At 37.1% G+C, this 25,525-nt stretch overlaps 1 protein-coding gene across 1 annotated transcript in view; it reads left to right on the top strand.

Annotated features, from left to right (window-relative positions):
* MPPED1 (metallophosphoesterase domain containing 1) overlaps nucleotides 1–25,525 on the top strand; it is a 54,571-nt gene that overhangs the window by 14,945 nt on the left and 14,101 nt on the right. Inside the window, exons 2-4 of the mRNA XM_072400304.1 lie at nucleotides 1,862–2,138; nucleotides 13,288–13,469; nucleotides 15,522–15,747. Coding sequence (XP_072256405.1) covers nucleotides 1,987–2,138; nucleotides 13,288–13,469; nucleotides 15,522–15,747 — 560 coding nt within the window. The 5' untranslated portion in view covers nucleotides 1,862–1,986. The remainder of the gene's footprint in view (nucleotides 1–1,861; nucleotides 2,139–13,287; nucleotides 13,470–15,521; nucleotides 15,748–25,525) is intronic.

The raw sequence follows: 25,525 nt of genomic DNA, 5'->3' as shown, positions 1-25,525 counted from the left end.
CATTCACTAGTTACCATGCAGCCTATACATTCACTAGTTACCATGCAGCCTATTTATTCACTAGTTACCATGCAGCCTAGTTATTCACTAGTTACCATGCGGCCTATTCATTCACTAGTTACCATGCAGCCTATTCATTCACTAGTTGCCATGCAGCCTATTTATTCACCATAAAGCCCATCCATGTGCTAGTAGGCCAGTATTATAAAAGTAATGCAGTATATCAATTATTGGTGAGAATGCATCACATACTCACCAAGAACTCTGTCTATATCTTCATTACATACTGGAGAGAGCACTTGAAACAAAGTCTGTCCATCTACTGGCGGCCAGTAATATTTGGAACAATGCAGCCTATCACTAGACTAGTGATTTTACCTATACAGCCTATCCATTTATTACAGACTAGTGACCTCACTAATAATACAACTGATCCATTACCTACAGACAGATAATGCAGCCTATTCATTGGGTAAAGTGGGACTAAACCCTAGGTATAAAAAAAAAAACTGTGACCAGGTGGGTTTTTTATAGCAGAAGGGAAAGGTGATGACCCTACTGCAATAAAATATCCTTACCTGTCTGATCACAATTTTTTAGGTACACTCACCTGTAACCATTCCATCATAGTTGCTGTCTTCTTTTCTCTCCTCTTCCGGGTTTAAACTTTAGTCCATCCTGATTGGCCTGAGCTGGGATGATGTAACTCCCATGCAAGGGTTTAGGAGACCCAGCAGCCACAAGGGAAATGCAGCGGTGCAAACACTTTTGACTGAAGGGGACAACGACCAGGCAGGTGAGTAAATTTTACCGCAGAAGGAACATTGCTTGTCTCTGTCTGCAATAAATCCTTCCTGATCACAAATTTTGAAAGCGGAACATCTGCTTTGAAAAACATTGATATTGCAGGAAGTGGAGCCTATCCATTGATTAGAGACCAATAACATCACTGCAGTCCATCCATTTATTAGACATCAGTGACATCATTGCATTAAGGTTTATTTATTAAAAATTTCTTGATGTTTACATCTTTATGTTTTTTTTAACTTGATTATATATATATATATATATATATATATATATATATACATTTTGCTTTCATTATTTTACAGATATTTCAAAAAATTCAAATTGTAAGTAAATAAAAATAATAACAATTTAAATGACTTTCAGAAAAAGATGGAATTTTGATTGAAAGACATATATGCTACCTCAATTAGAAATCTGGAACATTTTCTACTGTCTAATGGTAATTATGTCTGCTAAAAAGAAAAAAATACCTTCTGTTTGAAAAAAAAAAAAACAAACCACAAAGATCTGTCACTTAAGTGCGGCTTTTTAGCAACATTTAAAGGCTTGTAGCTTGTCATGTGTGGGCATGTAAAATTAATTTTCTTTCTTATCTCGCCAGGAAAGAAAAAAAAACACCCAATAATACAAAGGATGGGGGAGAATCTCCAGTGTTTATAGTTATTAACATTTAATAAAAGATTCAATGCAAGAAAATGGAAAATGGATTTTATTTGTAAAACTGGATTTTTTTTCTTGTTGATTTAATTTGCTTTCGTAGAGTAAGTTAACTCTTTGGCTTTCGGAGATGCCAACCATAGCAGAGACCGAGAGCAATGTTTGGCAGCTGTTGGGTTAATATAATTTTCTTGGGATAATAACAGTGTTTCTTAAGTGCCAATCCTACTGATTTCTTGGAAAACCAGCGAACCTTAAATGTGACAATCAGTCTTTCTCTTCCCCAATACCCCCTCCTCTGTGATTTTTCACAACCCCTCCTTTTTTTTTACATGGATTAAGTGTGATACAGTTCCATCCCCTTTCAGTATGTTTTTGTGTTTTTATTTTTTAGATTTCAAAAAGAAGGGGAGTGTTTTACAGAGGTGGGAGATAAAGATGACATACTCGTCTCTCAACGGGGTGGGAAGATAGCGAAGACGTTCATATGAAAATAAAAATCTGGACTACATTGCGACGATGGCGTACACCCACTCGCACATTATGGCATCGAGACGACATCCGCCCAGCAGAGTCATAATTGAACTGGATGAGTACAGCTCAAACCCAACACAGGCATTCACATTCTACAATATTAACCAAGGACGATTCCAACCACCGCATGTGCAAATGTAAGTAAGAAAACTAAATGGGTTCAGCTCACCTTGACCCATTTCTTTTTGTTATTTTTGGGTAACAATGAATGGTCAAACATAACAAAGAATGCATCGTATGCACATATATTTACATACACAACACATATATAAGTAAATACTTTCTTGTCTGAATTTTCCACTTTAAAAAGTTTGGACCATTAGCTTTATATTATTGTAAAATTTAATTGAAAGGCCAAGTATGAATAACTTTTCCTAACATTTAGTTCAAATGTAACATATTTAAATTTAATATAATTTGGTCAAAGGTATCACATCAAAGTTTTATAATAAATAAATTAATAGTCATATCTAGTGAGTCAAGAAAGGAATGTGAATATAATTTAAATAAATAAGCAAATAAAACAATATTCAAAAAAACTGATATACATAAAGAATTTTTTTTAAGGAATACTGTTTTTTTAATTTATCAATTACATTTTTTATCATTTTGTAAATCTGCATATTGTATTAACATTTTATAAAATAGTAGGAGTTAGCTAGTATCAGACATTTGTATTCTATTTATGTGTTTGTTTTTTTCTGTTTTTTTATAGTTATAGTGTGACTGACATACCTTGCATACTTTTTTTGTGGAATTAATGTTAATTAATGTTAACTTATTAATGCAATGTAATTAAATTTAAAATACCCAATTTCACTGTTATTTTAAAAATATGCCATTAAACATAAGCTGATATTGGAATAAATAGTAGAGAAATTGCTTTCTAATAGGTAAATGTACCATATGGAATAATAATTTAAAGAGAAATAAACAGTGAGTGTATCACTTTTTTTTAAGGAGCAAATGTATAAAATTGTACTTTATGTTTATCATATCCCCCCATTTTATATTCTGCTGTACAATTTATAATTTTCAAAAGCTGTGAAATAGCAAAATTTGGATATGTAAAAATATTGTCTGAGGAACTAACAAATTATTTTTATGTTGGTTTTGAAGAATGTTTATTAGGTGCCGTAAAAGTGTCGGAATGCACCAGTGATTAATATGAAGTAGAAGTTATGTTTGTCCTGTAAGATAAAAAGCTGAAAGACTGTGCATATAAAACCAAATGAAAACAGTACATTATATTAAAATGATATATGTACATTGTATAGAGTTGTTTTACTCTAAAAAGAGATATATCAGCAAGCCATACATATATGGTCACAGTTACTTAATTTAACTTTTCCCTTACTTGGAGAATGAAGGAGCAATGTATATGCTAGGAGAAGTGTTGGAAGGGAGGTGGAATAGGGGTGCCAAAATGGCATTGTCTTGCTTTGGCCTATCAATTAAATTAAAAATCTTGCATGTATTTATTGTATAATATTGTGCAGATATTAGAAGCTGAGCAGTGATTTCAACATTTAGTTAAACTTGTAATAAAATGGCATTTTATGAATAAAAAGAATAAAGGAACAATTTAAAACATGATAGAAAAAAAAACTATATATATCATTCCCATTGGAAGGCTGTCAAAAATATTGTCCTTGTTTCTAGCCTTTTCAAAAATTGGAAGCCTAAAAAATCACTGGTAGCATAGAAAATTTGCAAGTGGGATGGATTCATGTATCGTCAGTAACAGGACCATTATAATACCTTTAATTGGGAGCTCATTCTTTAATATATATGTATTAGAGGGAGCGAGAGAACAGGGATTTCATCTGAACATCTAATGATTGTCAGTAATTACTTTCAAATGATCGCAAATAATTAGATTTAATAGAAAGGGACGGTTCCAGTTGCCTACATGTACAAATTCATGTAAGCCCAACAAAGTAGTAGGTTTTGATGCTTGGATTTCAGTAGTTGTGCAACTTTGTGCAGGACATAGAATAAACTATTGTACACTGATTGTACATTCAATAAAAATTATCATATGCATACGTACATATTCAATGCACTTACCGTCTGCGAAGATGTATGTTGATGTATAGAGTAAGCAGTCTATGGGGATGTATGATCTTGTTCATGTTGCAAAGTGCAAATTATCACCTTGCAAGGGAGTTTTCACATTCGCTGACTGAATGTGCTGAAATGCAAAGAATAGCCAAAGCTTTTTTTTGGCTAAAACACCTCATTTACTGATGGTGACCCACCATTTTCCTATTCATGACATTGCTTGGGCCTGGTCACAGTCAAAAGAGGGCAAGTGTACTTCAAATTAATGAAACTAATGAATAATGGATCGAACATTGTGTAAACAATCATAACTAAACAAAGCAGAGATCAAGGAGGCCTAGGGAAGTTTATTAATCTGCAGAGAAGGGCAGCGATATGCACAAACCTTGTTAAGAATTAAAGGCACTTTGCGATAGTAATACTTTGACTGCCCAATATCTAATAAATGTCTAATATTAATGTTGGACTGTACTGTAACTTTAAGTCTAGCAGAAACAACAAATTGCAATAATCCTCATTCTTCAACAAAAAGAAAACAGCAATCGCGTATAACAGACATCTCCACACGCTAACACAGAGGCAAAATAGGTGCCCAGAATCCCCCACCCAACGAGAAATACATATAAGTAAAGCAGTAAATTGGCATTCATCAAGGCTGAAAAATGTTTCATCAGTGAATGCTATTTATAGTGCAGATCATTAATCTGTATCCTTTAGTATTCATCTTCTGTACGAATATTTTAATAGGTAGGCTTGGAGTTCCGCCTTTAGGACCTTGCCTAGCTCTTGCAATATATTTCATTAATTGGTACTTTTTGATATTCTGAATAATCTTTGTAAAACACTTTATGACCATTTGTTTGGGGATTTGTTGGAAGTGTGTTGGTAAATTCATCCCAAACCATTATTCCCTTTGCAGTAATAATATCTTTTACTCTTGTAAGTAGGCTTTGGGCAATATTTTAGGCACGTTGTTTTGGCGTCACCTTTGATCCTGCCCTGTCCTTAATCCTACACATTCAGAACATTTCCAGATCCTGAGACTTTCATATTTCCAAAATCAGCTCCTTGTTGTCCCCAGAGACCACTAAACTCCTTGTACATGCTCTTATCATCTCTCGTCTGGACTACTGTAACCTCCTCTCTGGTATTCCACTAACCCGACTCTCTCCTCTACAATCTATAATGAATGCTGCAGCCAGACTCATCCATCCTTCCCACCGCTCATCTTCTGCTGCATCTCTTTGTAGTTCTCTCCATTGGCTTCCATTTCACCTTAGAATCTAATTCATGCTCCTGTGCTTTGCCTTTAAATCCCTTCACTCTCTTTTCCTACTTACCTTTCTGACCTGGTAAAAAAAAAAAAAAAAAATCCCCTATCTGCTCTCTTCACTCTTCCAATGACCTACTAATGACTTCCCCACCCATAACCTGCCCCGACTCTCTGGAATGGTCTTCCTCGTCCTATTCAGCTTGCTCCTACCTAATGCACATTTAAAAGAGCACTCAAAACCCATCTTTTCAAACTCACCTTCCCATCCTCTTCTATTTCTTATATCCCCACTACTCAATCACCATCCCAAATCTCCCCTCCTGTTGTGTGCTAGATCTCCCACCTCTTAGATTGTAAGCTCTTCTTGGCAGGGTTCTATCCTCCTCCTGTGTCACTGTTTGTATCTGTCTGCTATTTGTAACCCCCATTTATTGTACTGTGCTAGGTAATATGTTGGGGCTAAGTACTGTTAATTATTAATATTAATAATAATAATAATAATAATAATAATATTAATATTAATAGTAATAACATTTCAGGGTGTGTCTGCAGAAATCCTCATGAAACCAAAGGATTTGTGAGGCCAGTGACAGTCTATCAATCACCATTCCAGTTCATAACAGAAGTGTGTAAGAGTGTTGAGGTCAGGGATCTGTGCAGGCAACCCAAGTTCCTATAAACCACATCTATGTAGCTGGCTTTGTACACAGGGGTGTCTACGTACATTTGGTCATAGAGTTTACTTACGTGATGATCAGGTATTCACAAACATTTCGACATACAGTTTATGCAGGTGCCCATTTCACATAAAGTGTAATTTTTGTAAATGTTCAAAAAAGCTGATTAGTCATGTATATTTCATGATTATTAAAAATGTAGGTTTCAAATGCTCAAAGCCAATACAACCACTGATACCATATCATATGAACAGCAGGTCTGTAAATATATATATATATTCAACTGCTTGATTTATGTATTACATCAGCTCTAATATCTCTCTCAAGCTTTTTTAGCTTTATATAGAAAAGGTTAATTTTCTCCAAGAAACAGTAATTAACCTTGCCATTGCAGTAAGCCCTCTGATACTTGGGATTCACACTAATTAAAACCTATTGCTCTTTATGGTTATGGTAACAAGAGTATATTATCACCAATTAAATTCTAAATTGGAACACATCTTCATCAACCTCCTCTTGTTAAGTATAGGACTAAGCTATTATCCACGAATTAACACTTTTATTCAGCAAGAGGGTAATTATTTTACTTAATGGGGGTGTCCTTTTTCTGTGTGTCTTAATTAAAAGCTTTTTTTAGAGTCAAGCTTTATTTTCCAAGGAAGGATAGCATATTCATATGTAAAGATATAACATTATGTTGCAATGTAAATTAGGGATTACTTCTCACAAGTAATCTGATTGCTGGACATACTTATTTGCATTTTTTAATGTGCATCTGTAATTTTGTAGTGATCATTATGCTGTGAATGTGGAGAACAGAGGAGAATTTGTACACATATAGGTTTTTTGCTGCAAAGTTGGACAATTTATAGATCATTAACGCAAATATACTCCCTTTTTTGTCAATATTTTAATTGTCATTTAAAGCCCATGTCTCTTTTAACCTCAAACATGCATAGTGGCTCAGAGGACTGTATAGCTCCTACATTGTACTGTTGTTTTTCTTTATTTAGGAAATGAGACCAAGTCTGTATGTATCTATATGGTACTGTGAGGTTAAAATGGTAAATTTTAGGTCCACCTAAGTATTGCATTTGCTGGTTTCTGCACACCCTCATCAACATTTTTTTTTTAATAAAACCTTTCCATTTTCCTTTTACCTATTTTAATCCCAGAAAAGATATTACTGTGTTTCTGCTCTTCGTCTTGCAATGCAAACGGATTATAAAGGTGTGGGGGGTTCATAGAAAGCTGTAGATAGTCTTCTGAAAACATTGCACTGTGTACTCCCAGGCACAAAGTAAACTGCTCCCAGGGGCAGCGAACATAAGGTTGCAGGTGTTGCTCTTGCATTTGCAGTGGAAGTGTGGTTCTTCCTCCAAAGAAAGGCCAACCTCACGGGACAAAGTGACATCACTGCAACCCCACGTGCAAATGAGTGTATCCAGTGGTTCCTTTGGGAGTGTTTGGGAGAATGGTTGAATTTGTGCTATAGATAAGTCTGAAATAGCCCTCAGTGCACCAGTGGTACAAGCCATAGAAATGCCTTTATGGGTAGGGGTCAACTGAGCACTGTGGCTTCTCTGAAATCAAGGAGATCCTCTATGTTACTTACATCACATGGGCAAGAGATAGTTCCAGCAAGCCTGACCAAATAAAAATCATCTCTGTTACATATTGCTTATTCCATAATACTTCTATTCTACACCCAAAAGCATTATTTTTGGGAAAGACCCTACATGGCCTCTTTTGCCGTTACACCATTACCAGATTGTATCCCTATTTTCTTTCCTTTAAATGGTGTTCTGCAATGTAACCACAAAGTTTTTGTGTGTGGATTATAAGAGTCTAATTATAGATCATTAAAGCTGAACTCCTGGCAGATATAAAAGACAAGTATATATTCATTATTATATTACTTATTTCTTTAAATGCAAGTATGATAGGAGACCAAATTTGAATTGGACTTTGGCAATATCCAATGCAGCAACTGTCACACATTGAGATAGAGGATCACTAGTGGAAGCCAATCAGCTGTGTTGAATGCAAAAATGAATATTAGGACTTTTCCAAAAAGTCACAAGTCTCCTGCTGCTCCTTTACTGTCCAGTCATCTGGTTGGGGTGGTGATAAGACAGTGCTGTATTCCTTATGCATTCATTACCTGTTACAAAGAATATAATGTCATCCACCTGGCTATTCAGGTGGCATAGCTGTATAAATCTTGGATGTAGAAAGAATAAAAATACAAATCCTTTGTGGTAACGGGGCAGTGCTCTCTGGTTAAAAAACTAACCCTTGAGCAATAGTTTCAGATAAAGATTCTCCTACACCACTGCCAAGCTAACAAAACCTCTACCTAAAGACATACCCCATTGGCAACAAGACACTATAAGTGTGGATATGTAACAAATCTGACTTTACCTGAAATCTAATAAGAGCACGCAGAGAAAGATATTCGGCAAACAATCCCTTAAAAATAAATCAGCAGGAATTTTGTGCAGATCCACAATAAAACTGACACCAATTTAAACTTTAGCAAGTAACATCTCAACTCTGTGCTCCCTGCCTGCACAGACTGCTGAACGCTGCACTTTAAAAATATGTTAAACCTCACCATTGTCAGAGTACAAAGCAAAGCGATCGTCTGACAAGCCGCACATTCCCCTGTGACGCTTCCCTGCTGCTCTGCGATTCTATTGCCTGCGGTCCCAGAGGAGCTAATTATTACCAATGTATATCTATTGTATAAAATAGTGGAGGCAGTGACAGACATGAGAGAAGGTGGCAGCAATGGGAAAATCTGCTTTGCCTTGTTTTTTATATTTCTAATAATTTGTTTCAGCCTCTGCAAAGCCTATATTCCTGTAGATGAGATGTCGCTGTCTATTGCGGTATAATGAATTGACAGGCAACCTGTGGCTTTCCAGAGCTACAAGTCCCAGCATGCCCTGCCACCACAGACTTTTATATAAAAAAATAAAGATACAATAAACACAAAGATTAGGCCTCCTGACTGTGCTTATCTCCATCTCGGATGTCTAACACACATATGGCCAAATTTGTATGATCAAGAGTTTTAGGCATCTCAAAAACTGATATGCAGTTGCAAACAGAGGAAACTCATGTAAAAATCCACCTGCCTATATGATCTAAACAATTTCCGAAATTTTAATGTGTAGCTAAGGCCAAAATGTTTTTGTCTGACTTTGGATAGAGTAATGAGGAGCTGGAAGACCTTTAAGATTTTTATTGTAGTCTGTGTCCTGGTTGGATAGATTTACGCTTTCTGCTGGTCATGGTGATAACTGTCACTGGGACTAGGTTGCAGTGAAATCCAAAAAGGGTATTTTGCTTGCTTTGGAATAATATTCACTCACTTTTGGTATGACTCCAGGACAGGAAGTGGCAAGAATATAAAAACTAAAGGTTTTATTTTTTCTCTAATTTTGTAGTGTATCCATTGAGCAGGGAGGTCAGAAGCATTCCATCTGCACAGCTGTTTTAGCAAGATAGATCTAATGTGACTCTGTTTGCAGATAATCAGTGGGTGTATTTTATACTTTGCAAACTGATTTTCTTGAGGATCCAAAAGCTGGAAAATCTATTCAAAAATAATTAATTGTAATTATGAAAATTGATTTTTGCTCCCTAAAGTGTACCTATAGAGGTCCTGATCCAAACCCAACCCTTGGCATTTTATTTGGGGCAGGGGACATTCATAGCTAACTTTATTACTGCCTTCTCCATAATATAAAATAAAGAGAAAATCCATGGGATACTCACTTTTAATAGCTCTGCCTTCCTAATGTATAGGGTGGCCTATGTGAAATTAAATAAGTCTAAAATCCTCTATAATGCAATAATCAAACATTGCAGACCAGGGATTATGAGTGCAAGACTAGATTCCACGGGACGGGAAAGTCAGGGTCAGCTTATTTGGTAAGTAGTGGTCAGTGTTTGCTTCCTCCAGGTTTTAGTCTGCATTTAAAATCATACTGGAGAACTTGTTTGATTCTTACAATACTGTATCTGCATGAATATAGTTTGTGTCCAGTGTTTTTTTCTATATACAATGGATGGGCTTCTAGCAACAAGACACAGTAGATGGTAAAATAATCATATTGGATTGGATATTCTTATGATTATTCCACTAGCCCGATAGACTTGAGACAAATAGATTGACAACATTAAACTTAATTAATAAACTTTACAACTTTTTCTAGTTTTCCTGCCTCATGTCCTATTCTGCACATGTGCTTGGAATGCAACATTGTCACATGCAACACACAACAGGATTTAACACAATGGTATTCATAAGACTCATCAGCAGTGATTGGTTATAACACACATGTCAAGAGTCAAAAAATTGTGGATTTCAGAAGATGTGGATGTTTTTCCATTGTGTATACGTAGCATTGGGCAGGAGAACTGTACTTAGCTGTAACTTCTGGCATTGTGCTTGGACTGTGAACCATATGATAGTGATCCTGGCTGGTTATCCCAAAATGCAACACACGGCCCACAATGGCCAACAAATCTCTTTAGTGTGTGCCTACCAATGTATATACGAAACTGTGCCTTGCTGCAACTACTTTCATGTCTGGAACAAACAATTCTGAACCTAAATTGTTCTCCTTATTTGAAAACTTTTGTAAAGTGAGCTGATTTGTGCCTTGTGTGTATTATTTTTTATCCAAGGCTGAGATGTTAAAGATAGTGTAGGAAAGTTGGACATTCCGCACACACAGCTGTTAAGTGTAGATTTCCCTGTCCATGTGTGCACAAAGATTAAACCATGGTAATCAGATGAATCAACTGTTTCAAACCAACTGGTTTAGGTGTGTTTATTCTCTTTTAAGGTTGCACAGTGGAGTTTTGTGGACTGTAAGCATTTAGACTACTAATCTTTCATTAAAATGTATTCTAGAAAATTAGGACAGAGACAGAGATGAAGTTAAACAAACTATTGGTTTGGAGTCCTTTCTCTTTTTGTGATTTGTTTACAAAAGTTCTTGCCTGGAGACCTCATTCTTAACAAGTTGATAACACCAAGCCCCTGCCTTGCAACTAATAGCAGCACTGCCTGCCTGCCCTGAGCTCTCCTTACATTGGGCCATGGGACTGCTTATCCAACTTAGGGAGCACTCCAGGCAGAACGTGGACAAATAATATACATACTGGCAGGATCAATAGGTTATAATGAATAACATTACTTTGTGGGAAACTTCCAGGTCCATGTGTTTCAATGACAGTATATAATTCCCATATTTGAGGGAATGTCAGATACCCTGTTTTATAAATAGAGCTCAATAGAGTCAAACCACATGGCTGACAGTTCCCAGAAGTAGCCTGGAGAGGAAAACTGCTCCACAGGCAATAAGATTTGCATGTGGCCACAGTGCGGATCCTTAGACTACAACCCTCACTGATCAATGATGAACCACACTGCACTCTGCCGCAGCTGTATGTAAAAAATGGGTCCCATCTTTTCTCATTTACTTGAATGGAAAGGTTTGGGACTGTAGTTGAGCCTGCATAATGCTATGGCTTACTGTAGATCTGGAATGGCTCTAAGCTAGTGCTTTGGCCTCCTGTCTGAGTTTGTGCCAACCCTTCTCACTTTTGCTAGACAGCTTAGTCTTTGTAAAAAAAAGTGGTAATTAAAAAAAAACAAAACAAAGGCATGTGAAATAAAAAGGAATTTTATTAGCTGAATAATACATCACACTGAAACAATTTATTCATATCCAGCCCATTCTGAAAACCACTGGATAGGTTTAAGAGTCATGTAGTTAGTCCTGTTGACAAGGTTGGGAAAGGTGAAATCTATCAGCATATCAGTGATAGGTTTTAGGCTATCGGTTACCTGGCTCCTGGGATTCAGCCTGGCTTTAAAGAGTCTACAGGTCTAATAAAAAAGCAAGCTGAGTCTTTGAACACCTATTTATCTCTTTTCCCTTTTATGCTGAGTTGGATGTATCTAGGGTAACAACACGGCATCTTCCACAAATTAAATCTCTTGAAAAGGAAATGCCAATAGCTGCCAATAAAATATGCAAAACAGGCTTCTTCACTTCACAAGGTAGAAGATGTTCTGTACTGGAGTTATTTTAATCTGCCACATCCAGGGAGTCTGCAGAAGGATTTCAGCTTGAAACAAATATTAATAGCAGACTGGGGCTGCCTGATTGCATTTGTGGCTTTTTATCACAGCTGGCGATAACATGATTTCTGGTGACTAGGGGCCTGTTTGTCTTCCTAGACCTGAATTACCCTGTCTGTGAGGTCACATGCAGCATATATTTGTATTTTAATAGTTTTAGCATTTACAAATGTAGGATTTTTCTAATATATGTATTTAATGTCCCATTATGATCAACCAGAACTACTATCTGTAAACCTTTAAGATTTTTCCCATCAATCACTCAGAGCAAAGACACTTGTTGACCACATATAATGTAAGTCAAAACCTCCAATATTATATTTATAATAAGTATTACCCTATTTAGATCTATTTAGATCTATTTAGATAATAATGGAGGGAGTCCTGTTAAAAAGGTTGGAAAACATGATATCTATCAGCATATCAGCTATATTGGCTGTTGGCTACCTGGCTTCATGGATTCAACCTGGCTTTGTTGGGAATGCAGTGACCGAACATCCCAGTCCCTGTTCCCCTTTCCAATAGAGACTCAGAAGTTTTTCACGCAGGTACATGTGTGCATTTAACAATGTAAGCTATTGTTGTGAGGAAGGATCTCGGGTAGATAAACTACTGGAACATCTTTAGCGCTTCTAGTGTGATTTGTGCCTTGTGTGAGGATGAATTGCTCCACAGTGTCTGCATATTTTACATATTTGTTCCCATTAGCTGAACTCCCCCCACTACCCCTTCCCAGTTAGGAATTAGCAGCCAATTTACCTCTGCTCATCCTGTCCAATTTTCCTACTGTGTGTTTAATTTACAGTTTAGAAAGTTAGCGGTAACTTCTGGTAGGGAGGCACATCAGAACAGGAGACATCCCTTGAATCCGCAACCTTACACTGACACTGATGTCCACAACGATACAATAACTTCACATAAATGACCTCCCTCTTAAAACATGTTTTTCCTTAGTATGGCAGTTTCCAAATTCTAACCTAAACTCTAACCCACCACAGGCACTCTGTATGCCTTTGTATAATTGCTATTTGGGCTTTATTTGTTATTTAAATTTTTTTTTTTATTACATATAGATAAATCTATTAATTATGGTATTGTTTTTTCAGGGTGGATCCCGTACCCCATGATGCCCCCAAACCACCTGGCTACACACGATTTGTCTGCATTTCTGACACCCACTCAAGAACTGATCTCATCCAGATGCCATATGGGGATGTTCTAATTCACGCTGGAGATTTTACAGAGCTCGGACTGCCTAGTGAAGTGAAAAAATTTAACGACTGGCTAGGTAAGTAGAAATCCAACATTAAAATGTTGTACAACACCATGGGTAGCAGTCTAGTACCCCCCAAAGCTGGAAATCTGTGCCAAAAACTAACAACACCAAGCTCTTAGGGCACAAGGGAAGGAAAGAAACTGAGATGTCAAGGTTTCCCCTATAATATGCAGAGCTAGAAAGTTCCTAAGAATATTGGAGACACAGCCAAAATTGTTCTTCACATTAAAGAGTCGGCCACAAGGCTTCTTCTGTATAATGTACACTCCAGCGATAAGATCATTCATACCAAATTCTCCGGCTCTGTTCCTGTGTAACTGGGAGTTTTGTGTGTTCCCGTCTACATTTTAGTATTCTAGCTTTTTCTGCTACACTGTTCAGAACATACAATACAAAAATTCAACAAGAATGGTGGCAGCCTCTAATATTAGCCAAAGCAGGTGTTAAATCCCAGGAACTCAGAGATAAATCATTAAATTAGAAGGTGATATAAATTATACCTAAACCAAATAGATAGGATCTTCCAAAATGTTTAGCATGTTAATATAATTTCAAAAATAATTTTCAGTCTTTTTTAAACCTGTGGCTTTTGATAAATTATGATCCAGCAGGGTGACAGCGCTCTGTCCCTTTCTCCCAATTGTACTCCTGCATTTTCAACTTGTCACATGGGCTTGTACAGAAACAACAAATGGCCAAATGGATGGGTGGTTTATTTGCACAATAAAGCAAAATAGTCAGTTTTGGGTGGACTGACCTTTTAAACCTAAACATTAGCAGCTATAAAGAGGGTACTGAACAATGTCAAAAAGTGTAAATAAAATACATGATTTTTTTTTCTGGTAGGGATGCAAAACTCTATACCTGCTGTATATATGCAGATTAAAATATTAAGCAATATTACAGACATACAACATTATAGTTATAACCACGGCTGTTTTTTTGAACATTAAAGGGAAATTTACTCAACGTGAAGAGGAACTAAACCCAAAATGGCAAAAAAAATTACACTTACCTTCAATCCCCCAGTGCAGTCCAATCACTCCGGGGGTGTCCTGCATCGGGTCCCGCGTCGCTCCGGCATTCGCCCTGGAGCCGGTGCTCTGGGCCCTGCCATCTTCTCTTCTTCTTCTTACGTCACCCGACCCAGGCGTGAGATCGGGTGACATACGATGAAAAAAAAAAACTTTGCTGATCTCACTGCAAATTTTTTTTTTCATCCTTTATCACCCCATTTTTCTTTTTGCACAAAAAGGCCTCATTTTTGATGCTCGGGCATGCACAGAAAGAGCGCCCAAGAGCCTTCGGGGGATGCTTGACGTAGGTATCCCGGGAGGCTTTGTGCTCCCATTCATTGTAAAACTGCCTAGGCGATCGAGATTTAGGATACGGTGCACTTACATGCAGTAGATCAACTGGCCAGTTTGCAATGTCTGCAAAAGGTAAAAAAGGGCAATTACTCCTGGGTCTTTTCTACACATTATTAAACAAACTTGAATATACATTACATTCTGAAAAAGGTGCTATTTGTCTTGTATATATTATTTTCTGCACTGTTATATATTTTTGCAACTTCTAACGTAAAAGCAGTTTAGGACAGTGATGTACCCTCTAATCTAATTTTTTTTATTTACCATCACTTTGTGTTTCCAGTCAATTGTCACAAGGATTAATAGAAAGGATGTTTTGTATCTCTTTAAAAAGGAAGAAAGCCTACATTAACGAAAAAGAATAAGAGAAAAAAGTTCTAATTCTTCTCCCCTTTATCCAAACCTGAAAAGGTTGGGTTTACGTTCCCTTAAGGATTGTCAGGTATAACCTTTATATAGTAGTAAGAGTCCCTTGGAAGACCGGTCAGCCTCCAAGTAACAATTTTATATTAACTAGGTCTTCTTATGCTGGGCTAACTGGCAACCCATATGCAGGTAAAAAAAGCTCACTGGCTTTTTTCAGGTTATGCCACTATAAAGTGCATTGTGGTAATTATTTTATGTATTCAGATGTTTAAGTGTGATAATTCTGCTGGAAAGATTGTCTAAGTTTGCCTAATGTGATCTCTCATAGGAAGTCTCCCATACGAATATAAGATTGTCATAGCAGGAAATCACGAGCTGACGTTTGATCACGAGTTTATGGCGGACTTAATTAAACAAGACTTCTATTATTTTCCTTCTGTGTCTAAGTTGAAGCCAGAAAATTATGAAAACGTCCAATCATTACTCACAAACTGCATCTATCTCCAGGATTCAGAAGTGACAGTGCGAGGATTCCGTATATATGGCTCCCCATGGTAAGGCCAATTTACCGGAATGAAATTTGGCATAAATTCGGTTTAATATTTTAGCTGATATATTACTTTGTATTTTTTCTTGTGCCTCTGATATACTTTTTTTGATGAAATCTGCATTTTCAACTTGATATTTCTGTCTTCCAACAATATTTACTGCTGGGGTCTGTAAAGTATGATCACAGTGTTTCCCTGTTGTAGCATTGTGTGGCTTGTCCCTCACTACGTGTGCACACAGTTGCAAAATAAACATACAGCAAAACATAGCCAACCTAGATCTGGTATTTCAGTTTCTACAACCTTATATCTCTTGGATGGTATATTAATGAAACCTCTGCACCCAGGTTTTTGTCATTGTTAGGAGATCCCAGTATTCCTGCAGTAGGAAATAGTCTGTTTTACACCAGCCTGGGTCTTGCAGGAAGAACAAGAACTCCACCCTTGCCTAAGTATATGCTTTTGTCCTGGGGTCCACTACAATTAAGTAGACCTTACATTTTAGTTCCCTTTAAGCTATTGTTCTTTCTATATTCATCCCAACTTTTAGACAAAGGTACAGCTACCTCATGAATCAAGCTTTTGCTGCTGAAACTGAATCAATGTCTACAATTTTTCCAAAAAGCAAACTCTGAACCCCCTGCTGCCAAATTTCTGCTTAAGCCTTGCACATTATGAATGACTTCTAAGCTGACAGGCCTATGTTTGACATAAATCAGAGCTTTTATTTTAATCTCATCCTCCTCTGAAAATGATTGTGATTCATATTGCTGGGTTGGTCGTGTTCGGTATGCTGTGTAAATTGGAAATCTGTATTAGACTGGAAAATGACAGGAGCAAAATAGCGGAGGGTGGTTGTGTTCAGGCAGGCTGGTGTCGTCTCCAAACACGGGAAAGACGGGAGCCACCTGTAGAGCCGGTTTAATAAAGAAAGGATTCGCTTATCTGGAAGTAAATTGTTTTCCAGATTACTTACTGTAACAGGGTGTCTGTTCCTGCAGGAGTTTCAATAGCCCAGGTGGGAGTTTAGGAGAATTATAGATAAATATGTAAATTCATATTATTGCTTGGTCTCTGCCTCATTTTAAAGGGAAACCATTGGAGATTTGAGCACGTACTTGTAATTGTTTACTTTGTTATTTACAGAAATACATGTTCATTTTTTATAATTGACTTTTTTATATTGATGGTTTTTATTCACTGTACAAAGAACAATAATACAGAGACGTGTTGGTAAAATTAAACAGTATAATGTTTAATTATATATATATATATATATATATAATAACTTATAGATGCAATAATGCAAACACAAAATGATCAGCTAAAATAAAAGAAACTTGTCTGTAGAAAAATTTGCAGTTCCAAGGAGCCCTATTTGTTCTGATCCAAAAGGTTTGGCAGATGATCATAAACACGTTCAGATTTGACGTGGGGCTGTGTTTCAAATTCCAGAAGTGAGACAGTGGTCAGTGCTTGCCCAATGCCGACCAGTGATCATTCTTTACCGACATCTTAGTTTATAGGGACATTGGCTAAAGGAGGAGTTGCATTTCTATAGGATAACCTCATGAAAGGTATATTTATGTTAGAAAGACATGTATGTACATTGGTAAGACATTATTGTTTAAAATACTTTATTGGTATTAAATTAAAATGTATCAAATACTCTTACCAACACTTTTCTATTACAGCAGTTGTGCAGTGAATCTAGGTGGCTATTTACAGTATGTACAGATATTAGAGCAGCTGGGAACTCGGGGAACAAGTAGATGGACACATAGCGGTTGTCTGCTACAATAATGTATACAACGAATGATTCAGTTGAATCAGTTTCACAGTTTACATTTTTAGCATACAAATGAAAAATGAAAATATTCTTTTTATAAGAGATAAACCAATTTCCTTTGAAAGCCCCAATACATGAATGATATATTTTTCTTGTATAGACATTAAATGACTTTTTTATTTTCTGCATGTGTTTCCAGTTATAGCGATGGTATAAAGGACTAGCTTACAGTTCAGCTTATTTTACAACTGTAAAATAAAGAATCTGTCTCTGAGCATAGACAAGAAAGATTTGAGGATCCCTCATATGGCTGGACATATTAAAGGAAATGTAGGAACAACCACTGCTCAGACACAGCTGGTGATTGGCCAGCTCCTCCTTACCGCCAGCCTTTCAGATTATTATTTATTATTAAACAGGATTTATATAGCGCCAACATATTACGCAGCGCTGTACATTAAATAGGTCCCTTTGAGAGACCATCTGACTAATGCCATGGAATTGCTAAAAGATATTGATGTTTTCGGGCATAGTTTTATTTATCAGTTACTTGAACAACAGAGCATTATTTTCTTTCAGCAGTGAACATTTCTGAGTTTTTTTTCCTTGTCTTTAAAATTTAAAAAACATCACTGTTCGGGAACAGAGCAGGTGCTGGAATAATTACATCCTTCAGTAAAGGCAGGATAGTTCTTTATTTTTCTTTTTTAATACTGATAGGACCAGATGATAGAAGTTTCTCGTTGAAACAGTCACTGTCAACTTCCCGCAGGTCCCCGCAGACTGTCATTACTGTAAATGTCACACATTCAGGGAGAAGAGAGAAGGTTCTGTACAAAAGCTGATTTCTGCTTCCTAAAACTTTGATTCCAAGCTCTGTGCTGTGACTGATACAGCTTCATTGCCAGTTATTAAGTACATTTCGAAGACAGCATGCATTGCTCCAATTACTGTACCACAGAACCCTTTCTGCATTGTTCTGGTGCTGATCAGAAGCATCTTTTCTCTTGGCGGAGAAAAAAAAATTTAAGGTTTAAGGTGTTAATGTTTTTTTCTTTTAAAACCTCCAAAAAAATTGGACACACGGGAGTTTGTTTATTGTATAGAACAGGGGTTGGCAAACTGTTTGGACTACTAGGCCATTTCAGGAGGTCAAGAAGGCACACTAGGCCAGAAGAAACAAGGTGTCCAGGGAAAGTTTTTTCCAACCCTGACTGCAAGCCAGCAGCCTCAGTCTTCCGCTCATCCGTGGTGTAGTCTTTGTACGGGTGCGCGTGCTTGGCATCAAAATGCCCTTTGGGATTCGACCGCTTGAAAGTGCTGTCGGTGTCGTGTCACTAAACACAGGGCTTTGTTGCGGCATTGGACGAAGAATAATTCGTCAGTTCATTTAGGGTTGAAGACACGACGTTCGAGGTTCAACCTTCCGGAGACTGGTAGCTGCACATTGTTTCTGCTGTTTAGGCATAGTAATTGGGGTTACTGTGCGCGAACTGGATAATATCGCGGGAACGATAACGCGACAATTCAAGTAGGCTGGATCTAACAATAAGTAACTAGGGGGTCATTAGGCCGGACTGGAATACTGGCTAGGCCTTTTCCGGCCTAAAGGCCTAGTTTGCCTACCACTGGTATAGAATGTTGTCTGTGATAGGGAATAGAAACTGAATAGGATTCCACCTGATCTGGTCTTGGAGATAGGAGGTTGATCCTTCTGTATGTTGATCCTTCTGTAGGTTGATCCTCCTGGAATCTTGCCAGGAAGATACCAATGTCATGGCCTGCAATGCGGATTTGTCCAGGTGGATAAGTCTATCAACTCAACAAGGAATTAGATAAGAATCACCTGCTGAATCATAAGCTTAGGAATTGTACAATAAAGTGTGTAGATGAGTCATTTTCAGCTTGTAACAAAGCTCTTTAGTTACTTTGACATTAAAGAGGTTCCTTGGTCTGTCCAAATAATTTTACCCAATACCATTACGGGAGAATATGTGGAAGAACTTTTTACTATAAATGTGGTATAGTCAGGCACTATCAATAAGTGTTAGTGCCTTCTGGTGGAATTTGCATTCCCCCCACCCTTTCAACCCATTCAAAAGAGACCCAAATTTTAGGCATGCATACCAGCGAACTCTAAATTCTATGACAAGAAGGGTAGAAAGTGACATGGAGTGTAAGGTGAATTCGAGAAGAGATTGGTAGAAGTGTCTGTACTGAAGAAGTACTTTCAGGTGGTCAGTTTCATTGTAGATATTTAATATTCTTACCCTAATAAAATGATATCAACCCAATTCATGGCACCTGCAGAGGCAACTTCATCAAAAATGATATAAAACACGCCATGTACAAAGCAGAGGAATACAAATATAAAAAAATGTAATATTTAGTACAGATGATTATTTCACATTTTAGGCTGTGACATTTAAAATACTGGGTTAAAAAATGTATGATTGCCAAAAATTGTGAAGGCAATTTCAATAAAAATAAGGAATTATTGTTCAGTTCATTTAAAGCAAGTCAACATTATTTTATAAACAAGGTATTACTAGTAGTATGGGATGAAAAGAAAATAATAAAAAGGATTCACTAAAAATATACTGGGTAGTCAGGTATCCTGTACATGTATGATGTACTTCTGGATGCTTTAGCCTATTTAGCCTATTGACCTGGAAGTACAGTGGGAGCTGTACTATTTCCTGTAAGTAAATGTGAAGATTGTACACGATTGGAAGAAAGAATAAATAAAGGGTTTCTGGTTTGCAGAAGGAAGGAGGTTAGAATGCTATGGATGCAAACATGATATTTGCCTTACCTGTTCTTTAATTATCAATAAAACAAAATATTTATTTCCAATACCACACAAGTATTCTATCAAAATAAATCTCCTAGAACTTAGAAGTATACAATCATATACATGCCCATGTGACTTGCAGAGATGGAACAGGACAACATACACTAATAATTTCTAGAGGCGTCAGAAAACTCACTTTTCTGTATTTCACTTTTGCTTAGGAGAAAAAAAAGAATCTCCACCATTAGTGACACCTAAAGAACACATGTTAGGGCTATGCCCCCTGGCAGGTGACATGGGATTACCTGAAGGGCTGAATCTTAATGTATTGGTCTTCACCAGAGCATCCTGCAGATACCTCTTTAATGTCAAGCTGTATTCTATATAAGGAGCATAAGCGGGAAGCAGGGGTTGGGAGTGAACAGCTGGCGGGAATCAATGTCAAGAAGGTCCAAGGCGGCAGGCTGAAATTAGGGTCGAGACAGTCTGAGGTTAGGGGTCAGTCTGAGTCAAGGTCAGGGTAACGGTAATAAGTTTGGGTATTTACGAATGAAAATCAGGCATAACTTGGTAAGAGCTGAGTCGAGAGGTAGGCAGACTTCAATAGGACTAGAAGCCAATACAAGGACAGGATCATGTTCAGGAACTAATACGCTCATTGGCTGTAGGAAATACTCTCGAATCCCCCAGGAAGACTGCGGTTGCTGCAACCTTGTAAATCAGAGCCAAAAAAGGCAACCATATAGGACTTTTTAAAAGTATGGAGGATCAAATTAACTCCTGGCCAAAATATTCCTGGACATCCTGAACAACTTAACAGGTACATATAAATAATACCATATAGACCCAAGTAAAAATCAGATCCTTGTCCATCAACCAATTATTTTTGATTTCTAAATTAATTCAGCTATCATGAATGGTTTTTAAAACCTGTGTTTTTAACAGTTTTTTAACCTATTATTTTAAAATGTTTAGCTTATATCATAAAACAGATCGCCTGTATGAAATATTAGATTCTATTAAGTTTTATTCATCCACTTTGTATATTGTGTTTTATTTGCCAATCTTAGTAAGTTTGCCTCTCTAGATGTTACAAATCATGTTGCAAATCTTACTGCTTTTATAATAAAAATTCATCCTTTATCTTGGAACTGATGACCATGAAGTACTTCTTGCACATGGGTGCCTCTGTCGACCTTATGTCAAGCCTATATTCATTGAAAAACAACTTCTACTCTGACGTCTACTAAGATCCTATTGTATAAACCTCTGGAATATCAACAGAAGCATAGAGAGTGACAACCCACCAGATTTACATGAGAACAGGGACATTTTCAGCAGGCTATTACACTGATCTCCTTGAACCCAACTTAAGTTCTTGCAACTTGCTACATGGAAGCAAAATGACAGGATCAATTTTCTCCATCCTCTAGCCATATTCATCCTCCAGGTGCAGATACACCCATCACTCCTTCACTGCTCCTTTCCATGAAAAAATGGTTTGATGAGGTGTGAAGATGCAATGGACTCACTCTTCTTCCACACATGTGACAGCACTGTGGATCAGAGATTGGCCACTCCACATCCTGAGCTGTCACAAAAGGGTTGTGTGAGAGTCCTCAACACTATGTAAGTTCCAAGTTATGACTTTACCTTACACATGGCTATCTACCTTCCCCTCTTTAAAACATCATGTGGGGTGAGAAGGGAAGGTTAGTATATATGAGACAGGACAAAGCATTATTTTTTTATAATTTTTTTTACCCAAATATGTCATTTCAGCTATAGGTCTCTTTATCATACTATGAAATTAAATAGGTCCAAGTGTGGAGATGTGTAAAGTTTGTTAGTAGAGATTTCAACCACCAAAGATCCTTAAGCTGCTTAGAAATTAATTTTTTTTTTGCTGGACCCTTTTATTTGTTTTGGTTCTAATTGGTTTCTGTAGCCATAGCCAATAACTGCACTTTTGCTCCTGTTCTGCTAAAGCAGGCACACCGTTGGGAGGACAGACACGACAGGCAGCATACAAGCCGCGGCTCTTGCTCAGAGAGTGACAAATCTCATTTATTCTAAGCGGCAGCCAGCCACGCACAGCAGGCCCCATGTCATGATTACTGAAGTCTTATCTCATACAAGAGGGAATAATCATGATGTCCTTATTCCTCTCACTGAATGTATTCACATGTATATACTGTACAGCAACTGTGGAAACATCTGTCAAGTGTATTTTCTGACATCGCCAAGACCTGGAAAGGGTCATTTCCTTCAATTACCATCGCCTGTCAAGTGGAACCAAACCTGGGCTGTTGCAATAATCTTACACTGTTGGAATTATGCATAAATGCATAAAGTGCTCAGACAAGAAGACTGCACATAGCTACCAATCATAATGCTGCTTCTATTTTTACAGTGTAGCATACAATTTGATATTAGGCATAGGACTGGTTACAAAGAATAACAGTTTGTTAAATCCAATCTCCAGGCTACATAAAGAAAAAAAAGTGTTTGCTACAATAATTATTTTCCCAGTTTGAATAATATGAAAAAATGGAAATATGAGGACATGTTAGTACAGGACACCAAAGACCTACCCTTTGTGTTGATATCATCATACCAAAATAGTACTCAATGTAATGACACATGGAGGGGCCCTGATGTTCATGTCTTCATGTCTGATGTCTGCATCATCGAGAACCATCCACTGCCAGAGAACAGGCAAAGAGAATGAGCTTCAAAAATAACCAAACAAGTAACAAGACAACCTACCACTAACAGTTTGATTTTATAATTGTTATAGAAACCACTGGTAGTAGATTGGTTAGAATTGTTTAATATTTTAGCAGTTGAGCCTATTTTTGTTACTATTTTCCCGGACTTTTGTGCTAAGCCCCACAACCCAAAGCTACTCTCTTTACTAACATATCATTTTCTTGTCCACCTAATCCACCTGTCTTGATTTAAGGAGTTCTTTAAAAGTAAGGAACAGCAATTAGGGAGCTGTAGAGAGGGTCTGGCCTTCTCACACCTAGTATTTGAGAATAATATATGATCTATCAAAAAAGTTGCATTTTAAGCACTTTTTGCAGTGTAAAAAGATGTGTAAAGGTAGGGATTATAAAACTGGCCACATGAAATATTACAAAAATGATGTTTTTTCCAAATTATTCTTTTTTAGAAAAAAAATAAACAAAAATGAGAAAAAAAGACATTTGTAATACTTGGATAAAATTTACAAATCTTTAAAGAGAAAAAAAGAAGACTTACAATATTAAATATGTATTCATTTGAAATATATTCAAAACCTGCTTTTTAGTAATCCCCACGCCCCAAAAAAACAAAACCAAAACAAATGCATAATGTTAGATTAAAATAGGAAGGATCATGAACAAACATCCTAAAATTATACCAAGAAGTTATTTCAAATTATTGTTTAATTCTCTCTTTCACCTCCCTTGGTAGCGTACCAATGAAAGATTCCCATGTCAAAAAGAAGTGATCCGTATATTTCTCCTTATCTACAGAGGTCTCCGCCCAATCCATCTGAAATACAAATTTAGGCTTATCTAGATAAAGATGTATTGAGGAAGGTTCTGAAGAAATGTATGTCTGTAGAATCGTTTTTTCCCCACCAAAGATAATATTGAGACTAGTTTCCTGCATCCCTTTGTTATCCGAGCACCCATCAAATCTATCTGACCAAGTATCGCCCAGTCTGGAGTCAAAGATACATAATTAATAAGTTAGTTGTCGCGTATTGTCCTACACTTTACCAAAATAATGTAACTCTAGGACATATGGTAGAAAACTGCCATATGGTTTCCACATTTATAACATCCAGAAGATGGACTTGCACCCATCAAAAAAGGGACGTGGTGAAATATATGCTCCGTGAAATAATTTGAAAACCATCTCTATATCTAGCAGAAGTTATCATATGCCATGCTTGATTAAACAATCTCAGCAGGTTGAGATAATGTTTGGTCTGGAAAATGATTCTTCCAACATTTAAATCCTACCGATCTCTAAACAATTTTCCTCAGTACAGAACGTGGCATATACTTTAGAAATTGACTTGTCAAATGGATTCTGACTCGAAAGAAGTCGGTCAACAGAATTGATCCAGTCTCTTAACTTCCCTGCCGGTATGAATATTAGGTATTTTTAAATGTAAAAGCAGTACTTTTAAAAATAGTATTTCCCACCTGGTCCCACCTCCCAGCCACACGGTCCCGCCACACGCTCGCACACAGATGCCCAGCCGACATTTGCTTCCCCTGGCCTCCTGTCCCAACATTTACACGCCGGGGACGCAGATGCTGGTCAGGCATCACCAGGTTACACAGATGCACAGCCGGCATTGCCAGGGGAACTGCTTACCAGGTAACCTGTTTAAACTCCCTGGCAATTCAACCCCCGAGTGTGGCTCAAGGTTATCGCTTTTTGTATGGATAATTCACCCCGAGCCACACTTGGGATTACTGCTAGGGAGGTTAAAGAGAATTGAATGAGTAATATAGGATCTCATTTGCAAGTAGGAAAAGAGTATGAAAATAAAATGAATTTAAACAGCTAACCATTGCACTTTTATGAGCATGTTGGACATCTATTCCAAAACCATGGGCATCAATCAGACTTTGGCCAAAACAGTTCTCACTCCTCTGTAAAGCATTTCACAATATTTAGGAGTGTTTCTTTGATAAGTTGTGTCCTTTTAGTCAAAAGAACATTTGAGAAGTCAGGTACTGATGTTGAATGAAAAGACTTGGCTCCTAATCATATCAGGCAACTCAAATTCCCCCACACCAAACTCATTAAACAATGTTTTATGAAGCTGGCATGGTACACATTGGTACTGGAATACTGAAAAAGAAAAGGTCCTTCTCCAAACTGTTGCCACACATTTGGATGCAAAAAATTGATCTATATGTTTAGGAATGTTGTAACAATAAAAATACCTATAAAAAAATAAAAACAATAAAATTCAATATTCTTGAGTAGTGCCCATACAATTTGGCCATATAGTGCAGATGTGATGGTTAGGTGTCTACAAATTTCTCCCCATACACTGTAATAAAATGAAAGCATATTGAAAATAGCGTTAACATGTAACATAACCTCAAATACAAGGCTTGATGGTCAAACAGTTGTACAGGATAGAAAACTATGAGATCTCAAAGCTTTCCATCACAGTCAGTGTT

The sequence above is a fragment of the Pyxicephalus adspersus genome, chromosome 2 (assembly GCF_032062135.1).
Source record: "Pyxicephalus adspersus chromosome 2, UCB_Pads_2.0, whole genome shotgun sequence".
NCBI lineage: Eukaryota > Metazoa > Chordata > Amphibia > Anura > Pyxicephalidae > Pyxicephalus > Pyxicephalus adspersus.
Note: the sequence above shows the minus strand (reverse complement) of the source record. Positions and strands in the feature narration are given on the sequence as shown.